The sequence below is a fragment of the Capronia epimyces genome, assembly GCF_000585565.1.
Source record: "Capronia epimyces CBS 606.96 chromosome Unknown aczIQ-supercont1.2, whole genome shotgun sequence".
NCBI lineage: Eukaryota > Fungi > Ascomycota > Eurotiomycetes > Chaetothyriales > Herpotrichiellaceae > Capronia > Capronia epimyces.
This window is the reverse complement of record NW_006912905.1, coordinates 1,095,403-1,121,194: the sequence shown is the minus strand read 5'-3', so window position 1 is coordinate 1,121,194 and position 25,792 is coordinate 1,095,403. Positions and strand designations below refer to the sequence as shown.

General features: G+C 54.3%; 9 protein-coding genes across 9 annotated transcripts; 3 read left to right on the top strand and 6 right to left on the bottom strand.

Annotated features, from left to right (window-relative positions):
- Positions 1-670: 670 nt before the first annotated feature.
- A1O3_02224 (uncharacterized protein) lies at positions 671-2,395 on the top strand (the record flags this gene model as incomplete). The annotated part of the gene is made up of 1 exon (XM_007732367.1): positions 671-2,395. The coding sequence occupies one exon, from the start codon at positions 671-673 to the stop codon at positions 2,393-2,395; it is 1,725 nt and encodes a 574-aa protein (XP_007730557.1).
- Positions 2,396-2,674: 279 nt separating this feature from the next.
- Positions 2,675-3,610, bottom strand: A1O3_02223 (uncharacterized protein; the record flags this gene model as incomplete). The annotated part of the gene is made up of 2 exons (XM_007732366.1): positions 2,675-3,462; positions 3,556-3,610. The coding sequence occupies 2 exons, from the start codon at positions 3,608-3,610 to the stop codon at positions 2,675-2,677; spliced, it is 843 nt and encodes a 280-aa protein (XP_007730556.1).
- A 369-nt stretch (positions 3,611-3,979) lies between these two features.
- A1O3_02222 (uncharacterized protein) lies at positions 3,980-5,101 on the bottom strand (the record flags this gene model as incomplete). Its single annotated transcript, XM_007732365.1, has 1 exon — positions 3,980-5,101. The coding sequence occupies one exon, from the start codon at positions 5,099-5,101 to the stop codon at positions 3,980-3,982; it is 1,122 nt and encodes a 373-aa protein (XP_007730555.1).
- A 330-nt stretch (positions 5,102-5,431) lies between these two features.
- A1O3_02221 (uncharacterized protein) lies at positions 5,432-6,580 on the top strand (the record flags this gene model as incomplete). The annotated part of the gene is made up of 1 exon (XM_007732364.1): positions 5,432-6,580. The coding sequence occupies one exon, from the start codon at positions 5,432-5,434 to the stop codon at positions 6,578-6,580; it is 1,149 nt and encodes a 382-aa protein (XP_007730554.1).
- Positions 6,581-6,824: 244 nt separating this feature from the next.
- A1O3_02220 (uncharacterized protein) lies at positions 6,825-7,784 on the bottom strand (the record flags this gene model as incomplete). The annotated part of the gene is made up of 1 exon (XM_007732363.1): positions 6,825-7,784. The coding sequence occupies one exon, from the start codon at positions 7,782-7,784 to the stop codon at positions 6,825-6,827; it is 960 nt and encodes a 319-aa protein (XP_007730553.1).
- Positions 7,785-9,922: 2,138 nt separating this feature from the next.
- Positions 9,923-11,084, bottom strand: A1O3_02219 (uncharacterized protein; the record flags this gene model as incomplete). The annotated part of the gene is made up of 3 exons (XM_007732362.1): positions 9,923-10,666; positions 10,714-10,796; positions 10,862-11,084. 3 exons carry the CDS (start codon positions 11,082-11,084, stop codon positions 9,923-9,925), a joined length of 1,050 nt encoding a protein of 349 aa, XP_007730552.1.
- Positions 11,085-12,479: 1,395 nt separating this feature from the next.
- Positions 12,480-13,612, top strand: A1O3_02218 (uncharacterized protein; the record flags this gene model as incomplete). Its single annotated transcript, XM_007732361.1, has 2 exons — positions 12,480-12,908; positions 12,956-13,612. 2 exons carry the CDS (start codon positions 12,480-12,482, stop codon positions 13,610-13,612), a joined length of 1,086 nt encoding a protein of 361 aa, XP_007730551.1.
- Positions 13,613-15,255: 1,643 nt separating this feature from the next.
- A1O3_02217 (T-complex protein 1, theta subunit) lies at positions 15,256-17,152 on the bottom strand (the record flags this gene model as incomplete). The annotated part of the gene is made up of 3 exons (XM_007732360.1): positions 15,256-16,598; positions 16,653-16,989; positions 17,060-17,152. The coding sequence occupies 3 exons, from the start codon at positions 17,150-17,152 to the stop codon at positions 15,256-15,258; spliced, it is 1,773 nt and encodes a 590-aa protein (XP_007730550.1).
- Positions 17,153-17,808: 656 nt separating this feature from the next.
- A1O3_02216 (uncharacterized protein) lies at positions 17,809-20,987 on the bottom strand (the record flags this gene model as incomplete). The annotated part of the gene is made up of 3 exons (XM_007732359.1): positions 17,809-18,979; positions 19,034-20,678; positions 20,732-20,987. The coding sequence occupies 3 exons, from the start codon at positions 20,985-20,987 to the stop codon at positions 17,809-17,811; spliced, it is 3,072 nt and encodes a 1,023-aa protein (XP_007730549.1).
- Between the last annotated feature and the right edge of the window lie 4,805 nt (positions 20,988-25,792).

Genomic DNA, 25,792 nt, shown 5'->3' with positions numbered 1-25,792 from the left:
GCGACGAGGGTCTTAGTAGTCGGCCAAGGGTGTCTGTCTCCCTCTCACCACCTGCGCTCAACGCATGTCACATGTATGTCTCCCAATCACGCCAAACCGCTTCTCTGCTTTCTTCTTCTACCATTCCAACCCCGAGAGTCCTTGCACCTGGTAAATGCTCTCTTCCGCCCCCAGTCCCTGATCGACTCCTGCCCTTTCTGCACGTCATTAGCAGCCATGCACGACAAGGACAAGACTTGCGACACTCTTCAATGATCCTGCCCTCCAGCCGTGTGAATGACACACTTTTGACGACCGCACATGTCGAGTTCTCTGGAGGTGCCCTTACAATACTGGCAACCCTTCACCTTCCACCCGTTGGAGCCAGTTTCGTCGGCGCCGTTCATGAATGGACGACACTCCTCAAGTCAAGGCTGGAGCTCCAGCGTCAGCCGAGTCTCACCTGCCTTGCGATGCGTGTCGACGACGAAAAGTAAAATGTTCCAAGACGGAGCCTTGTGACAGATGTGTTTCCACCGGCTTAAAATGTACGAGGGACATTGCGCGGAAGAAAAGAGGACCGAAGAAAGGCTCAGGCTCGGTGATCGCTAAGCTGAGGGATGAGACTCCCCAAGTGCCGTCACATGGTCTCAGTTTGCCTTCGTTCGACCTGTCGCAATTGCAACAACAAATGCCACCCTTGAACAGAGCCTTGTCCGGCGACAGCCCGGTCGGTTCGCAATTGGCCTCTTCGTTGACCTCCCCTTCAAATTCTCCCTTCGGAGACACCTTTGGCCCAACATCAGATCCTCAAAGTATTCCAAGATTTGTCCCTTTGACACATAATGAAGCCGAGTCCGATCCCATCTTTCATACAGCGTTTGCCCAGGCCGGTATTCAACTTCCTGTATCATGGCAGACACAGGCCACTCAACTGCTCCAATTTCAAGCACCCCTTTCTCCCACCGGCTACGTGTCTGTCAGCGACCTAGCGCAACAGATTTTCCGGGAAACACAGCCGCCGCCGTTGCCCTTGAGCTTGTCTCCCAGAGCAAGGGCGCCGACCCCTTCAAGGACTTCAAGCCCACTAACCAAACCCGCCTCTCTAGATGCCATCTTGACCAACGGGGCGCCTTCTCCAGCGACGACCTCCACGAGCTCGCCCGCGCCGCTCCATGGACCAAAATTCCTGTACCGTAGCGATTCATCTTCGTTCCAAGGTGAATTCCGGTTACAGAGTCTAGCCACCGAATTCGGCTTGTCGGGTTACCTGATGTCGCAATGTGTCCGTCAATATTTCACGCATCTATACTCAATCCGTCCCATCATCCATGAGGGGACATTTCTGCAGCGTCTGAACCAAGCCGAGGAGCTGTCCAATGAAGACAAGATTCTTATACTCTCGCTATGCGCCACGACCGTGCTTCATGCGGCGCCCCAATCTGATTTGCCGCTGGACAAGAAGTTACAGCTTGGAAGGCAGTTTGTGGATCTGTGCTGCTACTTACGATGTTCCAGCGACTGGGCAGAGACGAGTACACTGTTATCGATACAGGCAAGCTACCATATGTGCGTTGCACTGTTTGAACTCAAAAGGCCACGTGCGCATCACTTCTACCTCCGCGAAGCGATCGGCATGGCTCTTGAACAAGGCCTGCACCTCGAATCAACCTATGCTGGAATGGACGAGATCCAGGCCATCTGCTCTCGGCGCACATTTGCCCTGTTGTTTGTTACGGAGCGTGGGCTAGCTATTCTGCGTAACAAATCGACCCAGATCACGCGCCTGCCGCGTCTCCCGACCGAGTTCTTCGATGAGCAAGATAGGATCGTTCTTACAGGATTTTCGGCATTGGTGGATCTGTTTTCTGTCTTGGATGAAAAGTTCGTGCGTGTCTGGAGCGCCATGTGCCCCGGCGACGTATCGGCACCGTACCAGCCAGTCGACAATGTCGCCACCATCCAGCACTCCTTAAACGAGATAACGTTCGACAACTCCGCCATGACAGATAACCAGAAGGCCGACGTTCTGATAACCCATCAGTGGCTGCGGCTGGTTTTCTGGCAGGCCTCCATGCGCCAGGGCCTCATCAGTTTTGTCGCGACGGACCCGATCTTCTCGTCCACATACCCCATCACCATCGCCAAGGACTTGTGCATGGCCCTGCACGACCTGACATACGAGGCCATTCTTGTCCATGGAATGGGAATCTTCGAAAAACTCTTCGAGGTCGCCTATACCTTGATGGACGCCCTGACCATCGCCAGCTGCAATTGGTCCGAGAGTCAGGAGTTGCGGTACCTGTTTGACGTGTTGAGTGCCAGTCCCAACAGCCAGAATACCTATGTGAAGATGCTTAGGACAAAGATCGAGAATGAACAGAGTTCGAAGGCGAGTTCGCCCATCCCTGCATAACATACCACTCCACCTACACCTGGGGGATTTTTCTTTGCACGATGATGTGTCTTTATAAATTGGGTATGCGCCCGGCTATTTCCATTGAAACTTGGGGGGTTGACCGGATGCAATACAAGCGTGATCGTCGACACTGGAGGGGCGAAGAATCATGAAAAACTACGAGTAATGATCTGTGAATATGGACGAGGAATAATATGATTTACGTTGGGATTGACGGTTGGCGGTTGGCGTTGATCAACAGAGAGACACTGTTGACAACCTTCCCCTTCCTTGCCTTCAGGTGTATCCCGCCAGACTGCCTCCATCGACACTCCAACTCGCCCCCGTAACTAAACTTGCTTTGTTGCTGGCCAGGAACACGGCAACATCTGCTATCTCCTCAGGCTCGCCAAACCGTTTCATGGGCGAATGCTGCACCGGGTTGGCCTCCAGCCACGCCCTCACCTCCGGGTTAGGGTTTGTCATCGGGGAGTCGACAATGCCTGGCAAGACAGCGTTGACCCGGATCCGGTCGGCAACATAGTCGAGTGCATCGCAGCGGGTGAGTGCCAAGACCCCGGCCTTTGCTCCGCAATATGCAGGACAGTTCGGCTGTGCGTACACGGCCAGCCCGGAGGAGATGTTGACGATGGCGCCGCGCTGGGCTCGAACAGGGGAAATATGGTTGTCGGGGTAAGCCTCGGAATCGAGAGCTTGTGTCCGCATGATCTTGATGGCTTCACGGGAACACAACCACAGGCCTCGATAGTTGATGGAGTTCTGCCTGTCGAAGTCGTCGACGGACAGATCAACGCTGGCCCCGGCAAAGACGATAATCCCTGCGCAGTGGACGGCGTAGTCGATGCGGGGAAAAGACGCCTTCACGCCGGCGTAGGCGGAGGCCACACTCTCAGGGGACGAGACGTCGCACTTGTAGGTGCCGATCTCGGGAGTCCCTCCTGCAGAAGAGATGGCCTTTTCGAGCAATTCTTTGGTGGTTGCCAGGCCAGCTTCATTCAGATCAAGAAGGGCAAGCTTCGTGCAGCCTCCTTGGACAAACGAGAGTGCCGTTGCACGGCCAATGCCTGTGGAATATGATCAATGCAGTGTTCAGGATGAACTGACCATGATAAAGCATTCAATGGTGAACTCTGAGAGAGAGGAGACGGTGGGCGTACCTGATGCGGCACCGGTTATCAAGGCGACTCCGGGAACGTCGAGTTTGCGGGCCATTGCGAACAGTGTCCTAATCAGCGGAGGCTCGAGTTTCACTTTGGTAGAGATCCTTGAGAGTATTGACTTGTAATTACGATGAGGAGAGATTCGCGTATCGTCTTAACAGCGTGCCAACCGAGAACGCACTTGCCACGTCACTCAGGGATTGTTTGTCATTAGCCGGCGGAGGTCTCTCGATGGGGAGTTTGGGAACCAGTAAGCGAGCTGTCACGTGTAATCCGCTCAGATATCTCGGGCCGATCAGTCGAGCTTGGTATTCCTCTCCTCTCGTTGGGTCGGCGCTGTATGCTCTGAACTTCTGTCTTTGTCACTGAAAGTTGGTTGAGTGGAGTGTGATGATTGTGTAAACAGGAAGGACCATTCCAGTCACAAGAAGCCGTCGTCATCGTCATCCCTTTTACTCGTCCACGGTTGCTTCCCTTGTCCTTGGACACCCCTTGGTTGTTGCGACCGCATTGTTTGCTTGAAATCAGTGGCAAACTGCCTGAGGCCGCTACAGCCCTTGTCGATATATATGGTCTGGGCGTCTGGTAGCCATTTCTCAATATGATCCACACGGTTGTAAGAGCTCGGGTGCGTAGACAGGAGTTGTGGTGGTGCATATCGCTCTGATGCCTTCATCCGTTCCCAAAAGGCGACAGCTTCTCGAGGGTCATAGCAGGCCTCCGCCATCAAGAGCAACCCGATGTGATCCGCTTCGGTCTCCTGTGTTCTCGAATTCGGCAGTTCGAGAAGCAAGTCGACGGCCGAGTTCGAGATTCGAGTGTCGACCTGGAAAAGCAGAGCGAAGAGGAGGGAAGCAAGGAGAGTAAGGCTAGACCTGGACAGCCTTTCTGCCATGTGGTGGGCAACGTTATGGGCGATCTCATGACCTAACACGGTGGCGAGCCCTGCTTCAGTCTTGCAGATCGGGAGGATCCCTGTGAAGACGAAGACTTTTCCTCCGGGGATGACAAAGGCGTTCTTCATCTGCGGATCGTCGATAACGTGCACTCGCCAGTCGTCGCCGGCCAGACCACCAGTTGCGGGGAGGATTCTTTCGACAACGCGCGCCACCTGCTTGGTCAACGGATGGTTCGATGAAAGGATCCTTCCATTGTACTCTTGGAGAGTCGACTGGTATGCTCCTTCGCTTAATTGCTTTTCTGTCTCTGGCGATAGTATATTGAATCGTCGACGGTGCGTAATGGGAACCTCTTCGAGGTTATAGACGTAGAACAGTGTCCCTCCTGCGCCGACAAAGACGATGGGTTTCTGGTACGATCTCCAAATATATTGAGCCCGGTACAGAGGACCAAAGCTGCCCCATTGTTCCTGATCATTGCTCCACTGACCGCCCCTTCTGTTATTGAATCGTGTGTACCGTGGACGCTGGTAGATTGATCGGCGTGGTTGGAAGGGCGGAAGTTGCTGGAATTGGCTGCCTGATCGGACTGTCGAGCGAGTTGCTCGACCGGCAAGCCTCAACCCTGGCCGGAAAGAGAACATGGTAGAGTGAGAAGCGACAGGTCGTATTGAGGATCCAGCAGGGAGAGGGACTTTCGCCTCTCAAGAGGCAGCCGAGGCGGATAGAAGCAGTCTGCGCCCTTGTTGTTGTCATACAGACCTATCCGTTCTCCATACTCCGTCCTGCGCCAAAAAAGTTCCGAGTAAACGGGCGTTGCGGCGGACGATGCATTCCGCGAGTCATGTGACCGTCTGACGCCTGCTCTTGCAACCAACGTATTATCTTGTCTACTACTACTATTTTCGCCTCGTCAGCCAGTCCAGGACCTGTCAGGAAGGCGGCTTAGGATTGTCATTCTCATAAAACACGTCATGGCCCTTGTCGCGTACTCAGACTCCGAAGGGTCCGATGACGAGCAACCACAACCACAAACGAAAGCCGAAAAGCCTGCATCGAAAACGGCCACCACGCCCTCCAACGTCAATTTCACAGTCAACAAAGCAAACCCGAGGAAGATCCAGGTGAAACTCAATGAGGTGGCTACAAATGGAGAGGGTGACGGGGAACCGGCTCCAAAAAGGCCTCGTGTTGGCGGGGGTGGTTTCAACGCGATGCTCCCTGCGCCGAAACGAGACAACGAGATAAAAACGGCGCCGACAGCAACGACGAGGAAAGTATTCAGTCTAAGGACTGGCGCTGAGCCTGCTTTCAGTCGAGAATCAGACGCGGAACTGCGGCACTTATTCGCAGAGCAAGAGACGGACGGCACTCCAGCACAAAGAAAGGAAGATGACACCATATCACCGATGCCCAAGAGAGCGAGTCCTACAGCAGATACGCCAAAAGAGCAGCCTGTCAAAGGAAATCCGTTTATGTTCAAACCTTTGTCTGTGGCGCGCAGCAACAAGAAACCAAAGCGTAAGGCCGACGCATCTAGACCTGCGAGCTCAAACGCCCCCGCCAGCTCAACCGCGCCTCTGTCTGCCTCTTCCAACTATACCACAGTTGAGCCTGTCAGGCCTGATTTACCGCCAAAGAAAGTGAGCCTGTTCTCTATCACCAACGAGCCAGAAACAGTGGTGCAAGTCGAGCCTAGACCAGACGAAGACGAGATTGTCGAAGTTCTGGACGAACCCGTTAGCGATGAGACTTACTCTACGTCCCTCGGAGCACCCACTGAAGCATCCAGTCATGCTCAGCCACAATCTCTAGATACGATCGCTTCAGACCTGAACCTTTCCAAGGCAGACAGGCGGCAGCTCTTCGGACGGCGAGGGCAGGGTACAGCTTCAGCGATCAATGTGGTGAACTTCAACACAGACCAGGAATACGCAGCGAACGAGGCCTTGCGTGCCAGTGGCGAACAGGCCCAGCATAATCCAGTCCGAACCATTGCTCCAGGAAAGCATAGTTTGAAACAGTTAGTGACAGCTGCCACGGGGCAGAAGGAGGCTCTGGAAGAAAGCTTCGCTACGGGTAGAAGGAACAGGAAAGAAGCTGGGAGCAAATACGGATGGTGATTTTGCTATGTGAGCTGCCTATCCTTGGGCTAATAACGCGCACTGCTCTGTTTTGGTCGACAGGGGCTGGCGACATGAACAGACCTGCGGCCTGCCGTCTGGAACAAACCCATAAAATAACTCTCTCAACATGAACATTGACCAAACAGCGATCGGGCCTCCCTCCCTTCCCATCCAGTTCAGCCCACGCACGAACCAAACTGCTTTGATCGCACAGGAACCCATCGGGGTTTTACCTCAGACACTAATCCGAGTCGAAATTCGACCATTCGTCCCAGTTCACGTCCTCAAGCTGAGGATTGTGCTCTTCTTCTGCGAGCTGACCAGGATTTCCTTGCGCGAAAGTTGCGTCTTGGTGTCCTGCTTCTTGACTGGCCACTCTGGCAGGCGGTGCTATTGGCTGTCGTGGAGGGGGAGGGACAATCCTACCCAGCAAATGGGGGCCACTGCAATCTCCATGTGGAGGATGTACATTGTACAAACCGTCCTCGTTGTATATGTTGTGGGGTCCCAAGTTGAGATTAGGGAAAAGAGTTACGCCCAGGTCATTCCGCGTTCGCGTTTCGTTTTCGAAGATGTTTTGGCTCGGTTGACCGCCTTCTCCGGTCGGTCCAGCCCACTTCCGGGTATTCTCTCGCTCCAACAGCCTAGGATCAATGGTTGTCAGGTCAGCGGCACCGAAGACGTTCTCACTTTGGAAGGTCGGCAGGGTAGGATCGATACGGTAGTCGCGGAGTGCTCTCGTGTCTGCGTTCGGCGGGCGGTGTATCAAGATTGGGATGTTGCTCGGGGCTGAAAACTCGGCATGTCTCCATTGTCTACTGAGAACGCTGGCTGGAGTGGGCGCGGCGAGACGAGTAGGAGAGCGCGGTTGGTTTTGGCGACGAGGCTCTGGTCCCTGCCCCGCCGCTTGCAGCGTGGGGTTCCATCGAGGAAACGAAGGAGCATGGACATTGTGCCCTTGCTGTCGAGCATCAGCCCCTTGATTTCCTGGCGCCTGCATTGTCGAGAGTTGCCAGTGTTGTTGGTCGATGAAAGCTGGAGAAGTCTGCAGGGGTACTGCATGTGGCTCAGTTTGTGTCTGCAGAGGAAGTGAATGTTCAGCCCTCCCCTGGGCCTGGGTCGGGTTAGAGGCGCGCTTCCTCCTCCTCACATGTCGAGCAAGGTCTCGCTCAATGTCGCGCTCAATCTGTGATATTTCCATGGTTGGACTGATCACAGTATGCGATTCTGTTGTCAGCTGTACTGCAACGCAATGTAACGCGGCTGTGCGGATGCGGCAGAAAAACAAAACTCCATGTGATAAACACATCTGGCCCTGTGTCTTCACTGCCCAAGGCAGTGCGCGTTGGCTTCACATACTTCACAGCCTTGCGGAACTGAGGCCGCGTGCAAGCATCAAGCCACGCCGAAACAAAGTCAATAGACAACTATTCACAGCGGGCTCCCCTGGATCAAGTTATGACGATGGAAAGCCATCGTTGCTACCTGTCGTGGGATGAGGTGAGTCGAAGTGCATGTCTACTACAATCCAGGCGTCTGCCCCGAGATCAAATATAGACAGGGATCTTCACTCTGTTGGAGGACTTGCTCTTCCCATTTGATCTCTTGGCTTGGTTCGGGTGTTCAGGTCCTACTAGATCTCACAGCCAGCCTTGAGGGAAACTGGGTGGGTGAGCACCTCCCACTGGTGACTATGCCAGAGCAGAGCGGAACGAAACAAAGAAGGCTCGTTGAGAAAAGGGGGTATAGAACAACCGCATGGTACGAAGAAAGGCGCTTTGTCCGCACTAGTCTTTGTTGGAATGAAAGAAGATCATTCAAAGGGCCCAACATATATAAAAGCAATGAACGATATTAAAGCAATGAACGATATTAAAGCAATGAACGATATAGCAGCTATGTACATGATATGATATGATATGATACGATTCGATGTGATCACCATGATCCTTTTCAATTGTGACACAGACAGGGGTCGGTGTTGAATTGTTAAGACCCCTATCCGCCCAGCCTTAGCCCTTAGCCTTAGCCGTCTTCTTGACCGTGCAACTCCAATACGCAGGTATCGTGCGAGTGAGTCGTACGCAATGGAAGAAGGGCAGAAAGACAGATAGATATAGCCAAATGAACGGATAGATAGACCAGACTGAACTAGACCTAACCTAACAAGGCCAGACCCGACCAAACCAAACGGTTACATCGCTCGCTTATATGACATGGACATGAAAGAAAGCCTTGCAAACAGCACGACCAGCCAGCCCGGTACAGTACACAGATGAAGAATATTTGCAGATGACCACCACACCACCTTGAGAAACTCACGCAGATAACCAGCCACTACATAGACATAGACATAAGGACTGCAGACATGCCACGTTCCCATTCCCTTTCTCATTAAAACCAAAGGGAGGGGAGGGGAGCGTAAAGCGTAAACCAGCCAGACCTAAAGGGGATGAAGGACTGTTTTGGCCTCAAGTCGTCCTGGAGAATGAATAAATCATAGGTCGCCTGCGAGATATGATGACGATGGTGGCGGTTGGCGCAAACCGGGATAGAAGGTTTGTTTGTCGTGGCTGATAAGATGGTGGTGTGACATAGACCCATCTAGTCTCTCATGTGTATGTGTAGTCGAGTCTGAGTGTTGACCAAGGTCCAAGAATGCTTAGTGGATATCACGAGTCAAAAATATGTTCAGTATTGTAAGGCCAAGTACCAGCTGGCTCGGCTACGACCTTGATCGCACGTGGGGTATGACTGATGTGGGGACTTCCATATATTGGTATATGGCCTGGGCCTTCGTAGCTCATCGTCATTGTCATGTTAGGTTCGTGCAATCAGGGATATCGTAGACTCGTTCTCAAACACAGAGATGGCGAGGTATTTTGTTTGTAATTGGTGACGATGCTGGGGGATGGTGAAGAATCTGGTCTTGTATTCAAAGGAATGTAAAACCCTCTTGTGGGGTTGTCCTGGCTCCGGGGGTAGGGGGTGTAAACAGCGTCCTAGAGTGTATGTATGGCGTCGTCGGGAAGGACAAGGAATTACCATGTTGTCAGAAAAAGAAATCCCGCAGTGATGGAAAGCAAGGCCATATCCAGTGGAAAAGGGGTTACGGCGACGGTGACCATGACTGTTCTCCTACGGGCCAGCCGCAGCAGTACCAGTGAATCGTCATCATTGCTCGATGCTTGCGCAGTTGAAAAAGTCTTGAATGGTATAAGCGCTGGCGTGGGGTTTTGGAAGCATGGAAGACAAAACAGAAACCCTGGTTGACATTTCTCTAGAGTTGGGAAGGGCTTGACATTGCTTTTCTTCCCTCTTGCATATGGCTGAGGACACTTAGATGAAGTTCTTGGTTGTCACCATTGGCCCGGTCTTCGTCCTCGTGTCCTCTGGCCGGCTCCAGGCTGAGGCTGGGGCCCAGCCGCCCAGAGAAGGCTTGGTCAGCTCATGGCCTTCTTCGCCCGCGGTGGTCGGTCTGGGGGTAAGTGGACCTTTGGCGGCGGAACGAGCACCGGAGTTGTTGGAGAGGGTCTTGTCCAGCAAGAATTTCCTAAACAGGGGTTTCAAACACGGGATGCATGCGCAGATAATCCCGGTGCCCACCTCGACCACGGACCATTTCATGGTCGACACCGAGCCCATGGTCACATCGAGACTGTCCACGTTCTTGAGCACGCTGATCCGTAGAGCCGATGCCACGGTTGCAAACAGGCCGATTGCGAACAGGAGGGACACAATATACTTTTGCCGTGGTGGAAGCTTCAGTCTCCAGAATACCGGCAGTGGCAGTGTGCACAGCAGAAAATCCGTGAAGATGGAGAAGGCGGTGGTGAAATAGTAGAACTTCACGATAGGGAGGCAGTCCCTTGGAAGGGTGAAATCCCAGGCCCCTTGGACTGGGTGGCATTGGAAAATGGTGACCAGGATGCTGCAAATCCAAACGCAGATAATGCCGACGCTGAGGGCGTACATGGTCCGGCGGAAGAGGGTGGTGGGAAAGACTCGGAGATAGGAGACGACAATGGATGTCTTGACCAGCATAAGAGCCGTCACATACATGACTTGACATATCCACAGTGTCTGATGCTGTCAGCCGGGATTCGAGCAATTGACGGCTTCCGACGTACCTGAATCACTTTCTTGGTCCGCTTGATAAACTGAATGTCCTGTGGAAGGTCCCATATATGCCTCCCAAGGCCATAGCGTATCCCTGGGTTCTGTTAGATATCCAATGGCATATGGAACGCCACTGGTCCATGGATCTTTGCCACATACCAACAATGGCCATGGCGGAGAAGGCGGTTGCAAATAGTCCCGCGGCCACCATGAGAAAATCGTCTGCGGAAACATGCTTCACGACAAAGATCCGCACTATCAAGCGAAGTGCAATGATGGCGGATGTGACGGCGATGAATGCAATGTTCAGCCGATACAGTTCGCCCACGGAAGAGTCGTGAGGCAGGAAAGCCACCTCGCTCGGGCTGGGCAGACTCAACATAGTTGCCGAGTGGATTCTGCTCGAAGGAGTTGGTGTTTCAGAACCAATTGCAAAGCAATGAAGAACCTGTTGTTGCTTCGTTGTTGCTGGGAGCGGTTAAGGCGACAGGTGATTGCTGAAGGCAAGAACAAAAGACACTATTGATACAGAGACAAGCACAAGCATTTCACATCGAACCTGATCTGAATCGTCGAGAGGAGAGACCGGCGCTATAAGACCGACAGTCTTCTGCAAGTCCAGCGTCTTCATGGCGCCGCAGGCTGCATGAGTAGTCCGAGCCATACCTTGTTTCCCCGGCTGTTGGGAAGAGAGCCCTTACTCTTTGCAGAGTCTTCAGCGTCTTCAGCCAATGTTGTACCTGGTCAGGATTCAGCTTTGCTCGAAGCCCGCCCTCTTGGAGGGGTCAGTGTGAGTCGAGGGCTGTGATCGAGACCATGTATGATGTGAAGGCGGCAGCGAGATTGACCAAGGGCACGCGAGAAGCGCACCATCTTCCTCTTAGCGTGTGGTGCATCTTCTCTAACAGGCTACTCGGCGTGGCCCCTGAAACGGTCTCGTTGTGAAAATGTCGTGTCTGCGCCGCTCATTGGTCCTCGCAGATCATTAGTTTGGCGAATGCGGCGGAATATCAGAACTCGTGCTAAGTCAACGGTGCTGATCGCGGCAGTGCCCATGAGGGCTTTTCTGTCCGCTTGAACCCTCCCGGCGCCATAGCGGTAGGGTCGAGGCAGGTTTGGGCATAGCGTGGGATGCTGCTTGATGTTGTGAATTCGTGCATCTCGGGTCCTGGTGGCTGCTACAGTATATTCCCCGCTGGTTCATGCACATTGGCTCCAGGGCGGGATGTCAACCAATACGGAGCTGGGACTCTGCAAGAAGAGTCTCTTGTCAGATTCAGAGTGGTGCCCAGATGACTTGAAGTGGGATTGAGATTGATCGGTACACATAGAGGCCAAACATGAGCAGTACAGACAGAGACAAGGAAGAAACAAGACAACCAGAACGGTGCAGACAGTGAGATATCACCTGACCCGGAAAACCTTCCTCTAACTGTCCACTCCGCGACTAACTCGTTACTAGTGGCACTAAGTGCTATGTGGTGTGTGCACTAACATCGCAATCTGTAAAGAGCGAATCTGCCATGCCGCGCAGTGTTCAAGAGTTACAAACTTAACTTACACTTACGACACTGACACGACTGTGCACCAGCATCGGCATCGGGTGTCACTCCAATCTTATGAAAACGCACTGCCGACGCTTTATATTTGGAACCTCTTTTCCTTCTTCGCACGCAGCTTAGATCCAATATCTCCTTCACACCACCTGTCACTGTTGCGCCGCCGGTTGGCCCATACTAATTCATCTGCACCCTTCTCCTTGTGCGATCTGTACAAGATGGACTCCTCCAAAGACCTCCCGTTTCCTCCTGCAGGCGATGTCCCTCTACATCGCAACGCGCCACTCGCCCCTACGCAAGAGCTAGCCTACCGCAAAAAGTGCATCGACCTCCGAAAGCGGCTCGCCGAGATCGAAGCAAACAATGACGCGACACGCAAGCGAATCCTCCAGGAGAATGAACATGTCCAGAAGATGCGCCTCCTTCGCGCCATCCTCCTCAACCAGCTCAAAGAAATTATGAGCACTCCGGCACAGCACCTGACCGCCGAACAGCTTGTCAAGGTCAACGCGCTGGCGGCTGGAATGGGCAATACTTTGGCAGAACAAGTCGGCCCTGCCATCTCCCAGGAACTACAACAACCTCAGCCCGATGGGGAAGGACTGTTGGACGACAGCTCGGAAGAGACTGTGGAAGATGAACCCGAGGTTAGAAGGCCCCTTGCTCCCTAAGCGCATGCGCTTACTCGACGCAGCCCGCAGAGCGACCGGAAAGACGCAGAAGGGTCAACAACACTTACCGCGAGACCATCATGAACACAAACACCCCTGGAGACTCGGTCTCAACTCTGTATCAACAATCCGCCCTGCCAAGTCTTGCCCCCGCAAGTTCCTTTTCTCCAGCTCCTCCCCCCAACGACCCGGCCGCGATGACTTCCTCCTTCCGCCTCTCATCTTCTACTCCCCAAGCAGTTGGAACCCCAGGGACTCAGCCTCAGTTGGTGCCTGACCCACTTTACGGACAATCCTCGCCCATGGCAGTGAGCCAACACTTGGGCATGCCCTACCATGGATCGACCCAACCCCGGCCACCAAGTTTGTCTGCCAACAACGTGGACGCCAATGGCATTGGGCGTTCTACAGCGGCGCCGACGCGCCCCGAGCGACCAGAAATCCCTTTTCATCAGTTTACCGCCCACATGAGGCCGCAACTCGAGGCCGATAATTACCCCCAAGAGCAAATCCCGGCACGAATCAAGGCGGAATGGGAAAACTTGAGCACTGAAAATAGGAAGCTGTGGGATGACAGATACGAGGACGAGATGAGAGAGTATCAGGCTGCAATGGATGCCTACAAGAGAGCGTCGCGACGTGAAGCCTCAGCTGGCGGGTTTTCTGCCATCAACTCTTAGGGCGGGTTCATCTCCCAGAATCCTTGGACCAGCATTTTGCGCCCACCAAATCAAGCTGCCAATTTCCGTGTACAAAACAGGAATTTATCAGTCCCCAGGTTCTACCGGCAATCCCCGAATCGGCGGACCGCACCATGAAAAGCGCCGCCAGTCTCTGCAAAGCAGGCAGGCATGTGACCTGTTGAAGCTGGGAGGACGTGACTGTTCTACATGTTCAGTGCCCAATTCCAACCGTGCAGGGAATGTGGTTGTCTTCGCACAAGGCATGTTCGGGCCCAGGGACCATAAGGAACGGCTCTCGCACTTCCGCGATGGACTGATTAAGCAGACTACGATGGGCACTCCAGCTTCCCCGATCCTCTTTTCCCTTCACGGCAGGGAGATTGGGCATGGTACGACATAGCAGGGCATAGGAGGGCATAGGAGGGCAGAGCACGGGCACGGGCACGGCACAGGGCAACCAACAATGCAGCTATCTCTGCACACCATCGACCGAGAAGATGCCAGAGTTGGGATGGGGTCCTACGCAGGCGCGAGAGACACAGGGATTATTATTACAAAACGGAGACGGATACTGCCAGCGACCTGGCTCACTCTGGTCTTCCGCATTGCTTGCTCAGACCAGCCGACAAGGTCAAGGTCAATGCATCACGATAAAGGAACAATCTTAGCTCTAAGTTACCACAAAAAGTTAGTTAGTAGTACGCAGATAGAATCGAAACAAGCCGTACAGACCAGCTTACTGATTATGACTATGATATGACTACAACTACAACTACAACTACAACTACCACTATCACTACCACTACCACTACAACTACGACTACAAACGGGTGCTCGTTGCCTTCTCCGTCTCCTCTCAACCCAACCCTGCCTTTGACCCGTACAGTAGTGGAGCAGTAGTAGTGGCAGTAGTAGAAGTATTGCATTTTCTCATCATGGATTTCAATTTATGTACGGAGTAGTTACATCTTATTCACCCTCGCTCCTCTTCCTCTTCCCTCTTCCTCTTCCCTCTTCCTCTTCCCTCTTCTTCTCGTCCTCCTCCACCCCCAGCCCCGCTGTCTATAGTCTAGTCTACAGTTATGGAGGAGTGGGAAGAAAGAAGATAAGAAAAGAATAGGAAGAAGAAGTGAGAAGCAGAGACCATATGGATTGGCCAGCCCTGGCCCTGATTGACCCCGATCACCTGATTGATCCACGAGACAAGTCAATCACAGTCGTGGTACATACGTCGGTCGTAGTCGTATCCGTTGACTGCTTTTAGAACCGGGAACCCCCTGATCGACGCTCATGTACACAGAAAACAGAAGAGACAGACATCTTAGGATGGCCGTTGGACGGTGAATGTGGGATCCAAAGACCTTCCTTGATACCCCCTCCGAGTCGTCCTTTCGTCCTTTCGGCCCTCGTGCTTATCCCCTCCCTGGTCTATCCCGCCTGACCTGTGGACTTGGGTGTCGTACAGACCGCCACCAAGACAGCTCGTAGAGTTGACCGACTTAGATGGTTAACTGAACCATGCTAGACGTGGTCGCATAGCCCGCGTCAGTTCCCCCTGATTTTCAATCGTTATGTCTTCTCATTGCTCCATCCCCTCTTTCTTCGTGACATCAGTCCTCGTGTTCACAACGTCTTGCTGTTCAGTCATCGTCCCAGTTGGGATTCGGCCCCGGCGGCTTCGGCCCACCAGCCTGGCGGGCAACAATGATCTGATCAACACTAAGAATGGTTCGGGCTGCCTCGGTCGCGAGTCGAATGGCCCAGCTCTTGGTCACCAGAAGATCAAGGATCTGCTCCTCCACCGCATCCAGCAACCCAGTGGCGTCCGACCCCTCGAGGTCGACGCCAGTAGTCCAATACGGCTCTTCCGAATCCGACGTGCCAGACGTAGAGGTGCTGTCTTCGTCCTCATCAGACGCCTCCTCATCGTCGCTCTCATCCTGGGGCTTGCTTGATTGTCGGCCCTTCACCTCACTCGAGTTCAGACGTTGTTGGTGCGCCGTGTACAGTCGGGCGAGGACCTCGGTGGCGTCCAGCCCGGCACTTTCCGCCAGTGTGCGCGGAATCACTTCGAATGCCTCGGCGTATTTTTTGATGGCGTACTGCGCAAGGCCGGGGGTCTTGTCGGCGTAGTGGCTGATGCGTTCGACGAGTTGCATTTCTGTCGCACCGGCTCCGGGCACAAGGCGTGAGTCTTTGGTGACAGCTTTGATGACATTGACGCCGTCGTCAACTGCCCGTTCAACATCGTCCAAGTGATTCTGCGTCGCACCACGGAGGACGATGGTAGCTGTCCGCGTCACGGCCGAGTCCGACTCTTGGCGGAACACCGTGACTCTGTCACCGCCAATCTCGGTGGTCTCAACAACGTCAATGCTGCCCATCTCGTCCGGCATGGGGGCACCTAGCCGCGCCAGAGGGGTCGCATTACACACCCGGCAGAGTCGGCGGAGTTCGAATTTGGACTGGATCTTGATGACTAGTATCCCCATTCTGTTGAGATAGTGCAGGGCCAGCTCGCCCACGGTCGAGCCGGCCACGACCACTCTCAACCCACTGTCGTAAAGTTCCTTGATGGCTGCTTCCAGCTGGGCTTCTTCTCCTTTCGAAAAATCCATCATCTCCTTGGCATTATGTAGAAGCACCGTCCCTTTGGTCTCGGTCTGAGAAGTGTCGATGGGACATGAAAAGACGCCGACTTTGGCCTTTTTGGCCCGTTTGACCGTGCCCTCGGGCTCGCGGCCGAACACCATGCCTTTCACGACCCTCGACGAAGACAAATCTCCTCCCATGATCTTCACCACTCGAATATTGTCCACGTTGAAGTTGGCCGGGTTTTTGGGCAACACGGCCAACACAGCCTCGGCGATTAGCTTGGATAAAACATCTTCTGATCCCGACTGCTTGGAGGCGACGACGGTTCGGAGGGCTTTGCGCAATTCTTCGGCTGACCGGAGGTCGGCAATACTGTCGACTTCAAGTTCTACTACGGTTAGCTCCACACCATGCATGTGGTCTCAGACAGGTCGGTGTGTACCTTGTAACGTCTTCAACGCAAAGGCCTGCGCCTTTTCATATCCCGAGACAATATCGCTCGTCTTGAGCCCCAGCCGGATCAATTCTTCGGCCTTTTTGAGCAGCTCTCCAGCCAGCACGATGACCATGTTGGTGCCGTCACCCATTTCCGCCTCTTGCTGTTGACTGGCCATGACCAATAATTTGGCTGCAGGGTGCACCACCTCGAGTTCACGTAGGATGGTGGCCGCATCAGAGGTTAGGATCATCTTCGACAGATGGTTGATGACGATTTTATTTCGGCCGTATGGTCCCAGCGAGGTCTGAACGGTCTGTGCAATGGTGCGACAAGCGTCAATCTGCATCATCTCAAGTCAGAAAACCGCCATGCACAGGGTCGGGGGAAGAAAGAGAAAGGAGAAAGCATACATTGCGGATGACCGCGCCATCTTCCGCGTCGTAACTGTTGTATCCCGGCTTGAAAAGACCAGCCTGGGAGGGCTGGGGTATTGTCAAGGACATTGCCAGTGGTGTGACGGGCAGCAAAGGTAATATTTAGGATTGGGGAGTAGATGAGAAGTGTAGGGAGAAGGATGAATATTTGTTGCAAGCCTGCATGCATGGCCGTGGCATCCCACGCAAGGCTGCGGCGAAGTGCAAAAGTGCCAAGACGAGTCACTCCGTTTGGGGAAGAGGGTGACGCTGCCCTGTAACCCTAACCCTCTTTTAACCCTTTTCAGGCATCGTCTATACAAGACCATCTGGCGAGCGAAAGAAGCAAGGTACGTGAGGAGGTGACAGGCCATAGGCCACAGGGCAATCTAATTAAAACCCGACTGCACACTGGACACTGGACACTGGACACTGGACACTGGACACTGGCCACTGGACACAGCGTCAATACTATACTACCTTATACTGACCAGGTAGGAGTAGGTCTCTAATGCTCGAGCATGGACTAATCTAATCAACAATATTCCCGCCGAGGTCGATCTTGGTGGTCGCCACATTTGCTCCCCAGCATTTAGCATACAGCATTTAGCATATAGCATACAACCATCCATCTGCCACTGGCTGATCCGGTCATTCTCTGGTTCCACGAACATTGAGAGCAATCTACCATGGATTCATGGAGAAGGCAGAATCCGCAGATGGATGAAATCATGTCGTCAACATCATTACTCTTCGGTCAGAGCATCGTCGCCCGCTTCCCTCCATTCTCTCGATCGCTCCGTCAGCCGCTTGACTCCCGGGATTCGCTCAGCCCAGATGGACTCGGAAGCCGTGCGGAACGTGTAACCTCGTTGAGAAGAGATGACTCCAATCGCCTGCAGGACGGCTTTGCGGGCATCCCGCGAGAACACAGCTGGGTGGTTGATCCACTCCAAGCTCGCTTCAATATCGGCGTCAAGCGCGTTCATGACACTGTGATCGACCCCAGCCGTACGCGCAATCGGGGTACTTGCATTGGAATGAGGACTTCGATCTCGCGTATGCTCGGGTGATCCAGCTCGCGGACTCCCCGACTTGGCCGGGGGAGTGTGACGTTTATTGACCGCCTGGTTCGTCGCGTCAGGGGGCAGAGGTGGCAGACCGCCTTTGCCCAGACCCTTGAGGATGGTCCTGGTCTCGTTTAACAGGTGATGTGCGCGCTCGTGTTGGCCGCGGGAGACAAGCGTGAGGGCCCGGCTCAACATATCCGAAGTCAACAACTCCATCCGTCGCTGGACGATATGGGGATGCGGAGAAATGGGAGGGGTGGGCGGTCCACCACTCTGACGGGACCGGGGGCTTGCAGGGAGCACGGTGATGGCCAGCAAAGACGGTCGTGGCAGTTGTGTGATGGATCCCTCGCGAAGGACATCACCGAAAGACAAGTCAGCCTGAAGGAGAGGTACCTCCTCCACGCTTTGCACCCGTTCAACGTCGTTGTCGAGAGAACCGCCCAGAGCTTCGAGTCCAGACACAATCGACTCCCATGGATCCTGAGGAGCCGCTTCTTGAGTCGTCGTGTCCGGGTCAATTGCCAGTTGCACCAGAATGTCTCGCTTGTCGCCAAATCGGAAATCGCCCAGCGTCGCTTCGGCGTCCCGCCCGCTGGCTCTCTTGGTGGTCTGGAGGGCACCATTGATCTTGACAAACTTCGCAGGAGAGCCTTCAGGCAACTTGAGTTTGAGTTTGACGTTTTGGTGGGATATTGACTGAAGGGCCCCGAGCACGCCGGCGGCGCATTCTCGTAGCATCATCCAATCTTTCATATAGAGGTACGATGCTTTGGTGCGGCTGGAGAGCTCGATCATGGTCTCCGGTTTGTGGCTCAGTCCAAGGCCAAAAGAGTAGATCCCAACCCTGTGAAACGTTAGCATTGCATTCTTCTCGAAACCGAGGTGGGATTGCACTCACTTTGCAGCTTCGGCTCTCTGAACGACAAAATCCACGCTGTCACTCTCAGAGGTGGACGAATCACTGATCAAAAGAATGGTCGAGATGGGATTTTCGGCTCTCCGCTGCATCAGAAGGTCCATGGCCACATTGGCGCCCTCCACTACGTCCGCGCGCAAACTCTTTTGTCCGACGGGGCGGATCGAATTGAGCACTTTGTTCCAACCAGACCAGGTTTTGGTGGTCATGCCAACCACGGGTACTCCCCCGCCACTTGAACCAAACGTGACGAGGCCCATGCGGTCGCGATCTCCCAGATTGGAGACCAAAAAGCGGAGGGTGTCTCGCAGCAGCGTGATTTTCAACCCCTGCATCGAAGATGAGACCGGGATCACCACGACGACATCGATGGGAACATGTAACGAAGGAGGCACCCGCCTATCAAGAGCCGGCTTGTGGATCGAGTACTCGGTGGCTGCGGTGGTGGCCGACTTCGGACCGCCATAGGACGACGTAGTGGACGGGACCCGGCGGACTGTATTGTGCTGCCGGCCGTACTCGTCTTCGTCGGTGCCGGACGAGTCCTGTTCGTAATCTGCATTATAGCGAGGAGACGGCTCGGTGGAGTGTAGATCTCGGAGAGCGCGCTGCCACAGCTGGAGTTTCTCGCTCTCCTGGAAAAGTAGGTGGAATGTTGGCAGTTCCGCCACCGACAAATTCAGAGTCAGGATGTTTTCGTCTGGCGAAGCGTGCACATGCCTCAAGTGTTTCCTGATCAGGATGGAGCCTTTCAGAGTACACCTCGTCAGCTTGCGACCGGAATCCGTGAAGACAGGTGGCGCGTTCTTCTTCTCCTTGACGCAGATGAGCATCTCTCCAAACAAATAGCACTCCAGCTCCTGCCACGAATGACGGTCCTTGCCCACGCGAATCACGCCATGCAGGCGAAGGTTGCCAAACCTCTGAAATTCGAGCCCGTGCCAATTGTCCACGCGAATCTGCAGCTCTTCGGTAATCTGGTCGAGAATCTCGGGAGGCTCATAGGGATTGGGTTCTTGCGGAGGCTCTGGTCTCTGTCTGGCCGGAATGCCAATGCCCGAATCGGATGGCAAGGGCGGCACCGGCGGGGTGTGCTGGAACTCATCGAGGAGTGGTTGCCATTTGCCCTCGGGGACTTCAATCGTCACCAGACATGTTAGACTCTGTTGTTGCCGAGACCGAGTCACCGTCGGATATTCACTACGCACAGTAACAATGGGCGCCGGGATAGAGTGCTTCGTGTCTTTGATCGGGGCCCCTGGCACCGACGTCTCCATGGCATGCAAGTCATAATCGTGCTTTCGGGGCGGTTGACTGGCATGCTCGTGGGCATAGTCGGCCGAGGAGGCATTGCCACCACTGTCGGTTCGTGCGTGGCTCGCAGACGGTGGAGGCGGAGGCGGACGTGGAGGCGGAGGTTGTTGGGGGGGGATTGCCAACCGTTCAATGCGCAATCGTTGACTATCTCGACTATCTCGATTTGAATTCTCGCGACTGTTTCGCGGGGCGACTTCGCGGGCGCTATAGGCATCGTCCTGTCTATCCCAGGGCATTGGTGTATTTTGGGAGCTCCGGGGCGAGGCGACATCCTTCTGGGCCACCGCTCGGACCATGTTGCTTAACTTGCCTGTGCTCGTTAGTCGATCTTGTCCCGTACCGTTTGACATGGCAGAGACGCACTCAGGTCCAATATGCTCCCCCCTCGGAAAGAATCCAGCCCCAAGGGAGCGTCGCAGCTGGGGCAGTACTGTGAATCCGACTCCCGAATAAACTCATAGAAGCAAGCTTCGTGGGCCACATGTCCGCAGGAGAACTGTAACACCCTCTCCCCCCTCAAGGTATGCTCCAATGGCTCTTCGCATGCCGCACAGGCGCCTCCCACAAATGTTCGCTCTCGTCGGGAGCGTGCGCGGTCGGAATCCAGCATGCCGGCCATGGGATGCCCCGCGCCTGGGACACTGGCAGTCGGGGAAGGAGGAGGACGTCGGTCCCGGGTACGAGGCCGGCTGTCGGACGGAGTACGCGGTCTTCCCAATGTGCCAGAGGAGATGCTGGATTGCTTGAAGTTGGGATTGGGTGCGGTACCGCTCAATGAAGAGCCTGCGCGAGGAGGGTAGCCGTCGTGACGCCCTCGCGAGTGTTGGTCTGCGAAACGTGGAACCATGTGTCAGTCTGGGCCCTTTTTCTCCCAATGATGGAACGTTTGCTGGGGTCAAGCGCAGGGCAGAGCAAAGGATTCTTTGTCAACAGTGTCTTACAGTGCGCCGCCTTGGACTTGGTGGTGCTGGACCGAGACCGTGATCGAGGGCGGGTGAGAAGTCCCAGTTCGTAGAAGTTTTCAGCAGCGTCCTTGGACACCTCGGCGCTGGAGTAGGATCGCTCGTGTTTGGTCATGGAATGAGATGCCCGTCTGGCAGCGCTCTAGGTGCAGTAGCGTAGCAGCAATCTCGTCAGGGCCGTGGAATTAGTCGAAGATCATGGAGTGAGGTGCAAGGAATTGGGCGGCCACGTGGAGACTCTTCCACCTTGTATGCTCCTCAACGGTGGGTTCTCGGTAGGACGAGGTCAGGAGAAGACATCAGAGGGGTTGTAATCAATGAATGCCGGCTAAGAATACTAGGTTGCAGTGTGTAGATGGATGTGTCTTAGCCGCTCCTGTTCGTCCCTCAACGATCTCTCCTCTATTATGGCCTTTGCATTCTGGGAGCCGTTTTTCGCGAGTTGAGAACTGGGTCGCCCAATTTGTGGGCAAGAGTTTACGGACAATCCCCATCGCATCAGGTCGGGCCAAGTCAGTGGGGATATCTTCCTGGGATGGTTGATGTCGGTCCACGAGCCTTTCCGACCATGGCAGGACGATCGATATGTGACCGGCGCAGTGGGTGCATGCGATGGGGCAGCAGGGGGGGCATAGTGTCAAGGCCTGATACTGCAAAGCGTCGGTGGATTCTCTGTCTTATGGCCTGGCGGCCTGCTCGTTGGGATGGGCGGTGGGTCGAAGATGATACGGTGCAAGGGTGCAGGTGTGCATGAAGCAGTGGCTCGTTCCTCTTTCGCAGGCAGGGGATGGGGATGGTGTTGCACTCGTCGCCTGGGACTAGGCCGATGGCGGCAACGCAGCATGCCGGCTAACTGGCACCCGCATTAGGCGCACAGGGATCAGTCATGGCGAGCAGGGGCCAAGGGCCGCTGGCAGTTAACGGTACGGAGTACGGAGTAAGGTACACATACGGATACAGAGGACGGATACTGTACCTACGTAGGTAGTAGGTGCGTAGTACGGATTAGACTCGACAGCAGAAAGGAAGAGAAGCAAAAGTCTCCCCTCCCCCACTACAGGTGCTGCCTAGGAGGCCTCCCTAAGCCCCGAAGGTTTAAAGCAGCAGCCTAGGTGCATCTAAGGTGGGGAGCCAGTCAGCGTGCAGGCAGGCGCCTAGGATCAAAGGACTGTTAGCCTGTAGAACGGTGTCGTTTCCAAGGAATCGCTCTTCCGACGGGCAGGTTAGGGGGCCCCTCGGGCCCTTTTCCAGACCGCAGGGTGACAGACAGATGACATGTGTGGGACAAAAAGTGTCAATCTCGTGCCAGTGCAGCCCAGGCACAGGGACAGACACAGACAGGCACAGGCCCAGGCCCAGGCACCGGCGCAAGTGGACAGCACAAGTCCAAGTACGGTACCGTACAGGACTCTATACGGAGTAGTCCATGGCCTACTACTACTATAGTAGGCACCTATAGGCATCTAATTAGTAGGTAGGTACCTAAATGCCTTAACGTAGGCAGGGAACTCTTCATAGTAGTACTCGGTAAGGTACTAGACCTTGAGGTTAGCCTGCCATTGCCATTAATACCTCGATACAGTACGTCCTCACGCCACTGACGAGCAGAGTCTGCGCAGCATGGTCTGGAGTGACTGATCAGGACGAGGTGGATTCTGGACAAAGTACGGAGCAGAGCTGTAGTGAATAATGTCGTGGTAGATGCTACTACTGTATGAGATACTGTACGTCAGTCACTGTTGATCACGTCGGATAGCCTCGACGCACCGCGAGAGCAAGGATGGCCTTGCAGTTGGGAGTGTCGGTCCACGAATGAGCGTGCTCGGCAGCTCTCACCAGCAGGTGCAGGACTGCGTTTGTGTTTGTGCGGATGGTGTGTACACTGGACAGTAGTAGTAGTAGCTGCATCATCCATTATTGGGTTGGCTGGAAGGTCGAGTTGGCTACCCGAATCACACATCTGCTCCTGATCCAACTCTGTCTCCGTACACAACCAGAAGTCCAAATTTGGTGAGCATCCAGCAAGCATACAGTATCGTCGAGTGCAGAAGTCCTCTGGCAGCATGCAGCGGCCGACGAAGTGCCTCTGCCCACCTGTGATCGGCCGGCTGCTTCCTCGCCTCAACGAAACGAGATGAGACGAGACGAACCAAGCGAGATAAGACATGTCACTTCAGGTCTGGGGCAGCTCATCAAGATCAGTCCTTTTGGCAACACATACGTACTCTGTACGGATACATTCCTCCTGCCACCTATCCCGTCGTCCCCTCGCCGGCTCGAGAACGATGGAGAGTTGGAATAGATGATGGACATTTGCATCTGCAGTGCTCTGTCTGCCATGATCTTGTAAACAATACTACCCGCAATTTCGGGGACGGGGAAGGAGCATGATCAGGCACGAGGTCTGCCAATGCTGTTGGGTCAATCAATATTACCACCATGTTGGAATCTTGTCGAAACATGCTGGGGACAACCCTAGCTCGTTCATCATCCCCCCCAAGTTCCTGGATCCTTGTCTGCCGGATGGCGGATGGCGGATGGGCGTGCGTGTTAGTGTAGCACCAATGCAAGCCAGGGGCATATCCGCATCAATGGCTATGTTATGGAAGGCAGGCGTGGAAACTTGCCAAAGTGACACATCCAGGGCCACTGCATCTGTGGCAAACCTTCTCACATGGGACCTGAGCCATGAGAAAGTGTCCCGCGCAGTAGTACGGATAGATGTGTCAGATATTGATATTGGGCGGTGCTGGCTCACAGGGTACGGAGTACAGTAACATACGGAGAACTCAGTACTGTCCTGCCTCGGCACTTCGTAGACGACATGCGTCCTGTAGAGTCCCATCCACTCACTGCATTCGTGCTTCTCAATGCAAGGCACGGCATTTGCTCCATCTCCATCTCAATCAACCTTCAGGCCGTCAATCCCTGTGAGCTGGGTTAGGACTTTTCGACGGCCTGCGCGGGAAGACAGACGCGTCCGCCAACTCTCGCGCGGTGGGTATGCATAGCAGATATTTACTCCGTTCTGTGTCCTCAGGCCCTGTTTATTTCCGCCGTCTCGCCAGCTAGGCTGTGTTGCAGCGTCGGGCTCCTGTGGCTGGTATTATTAAGTGCAGGGGCTGCTCTATCCCTTGGGCCAGTGATGTAGTAAAACATGGGTTTTGTTCGGGGGCAGTGCCCCGGGGACGCGGAGAAAGTGACAAGCTGCCTAAGACAACGCCATCTGTGCAGCTAGCCACTCGCGAGCTTTTGTCTAGTGTTTAGCATTGCTTGAAATCGTATTGAGAGAGCCATCACTTTGTTTCAGCATGCACCGGGACCTCTCCCCCTCCCTGGGAGAGAGAGGGCGAGTCTACACTACGCAGAGTACTCCGTGTGTAGGATGGTCATACTATAGAGTACAAGCTTGTCGAGATAGCACGAACCTAGTGTACGCCATGGCGGAGGAGAGAAGCCTTCATCTGAGCACGGCACTGCACCTGAAACGGCCACCACCACCGAGCCGGACACAAAGCATCGCGGCAGTGGCTGGGTGGGAACCATCCAAGCAGCCGGGTCCTGCTACTGCATGCAGTGCAGGAAGTATGGATAGAATTAGACAGGGCGCGACGCTTGCTTCGTGATGTCTTATTGAGTGGCAGTGGTGGTTGGCAGAAACATTGGCAGTTGCACGTCGTGTCGTCCCACCACGATGCCATTACATCAATCTTCTCAAGGGAGCAATAGCAGCCGGAACCCAGAGTGCTCCCGACAGGTGGTGGCAGGAGTACGGAGAAGGCCGATACAGGAGTGAAGATTGTGCCGTGTACAGAGCATCTGGCTTCTTGCTGTACGTACCTCTTCTACAACGTCCTCGGTCAGTGTAACTGTATGCCATGTCGTCGGTACTTCCAATCTCATCCTGGTAATGATCGACGGCTTTTTGTCGTGGCTTGCATGTCTTCTCGCTTCCTGAAAGTGTAAAAGTGTTAAACTACTCAAGCGGTACATAAGCAGCTCGTGGCTTGGGGTCCACTTGACGCAGGTGTTGAGGATGGCGGGCTCCTTCACGTACAATGTGCAGTAATACCCGGCACCAGTACCCAGTACCTGGCATTGCACTGATAATCTCCGGCCAAATAATGCCAGAGCAGCGGTGGCCGAATGGGAGGCAGCCTCGTGCAAGTTCATTGGCGGCGTCAATCAGAAGGAATCACAGGAGTGCACCGACGTCGAGTCGCTCTGGAGGCGCTCCCCGAGTGCGAGGCATGCTCGCTTCAAGCGTGGGCCTGGCTAATATTTCCTCGTGGTTCAGTTTCAGAAAGCAAATGCCGGGACCGCTGGCCCAAAAGCACAGACTTACTGAGTAGACCAGAGTAGACCAGATAGGACCCCCTCTCCCTCTCCCTCCGCTTCTTGGTCGGAATTCGAAGGAAACAAAAAAAGTGGGCGCCCACACTCTCCTTCCTAGCCCAAAGCA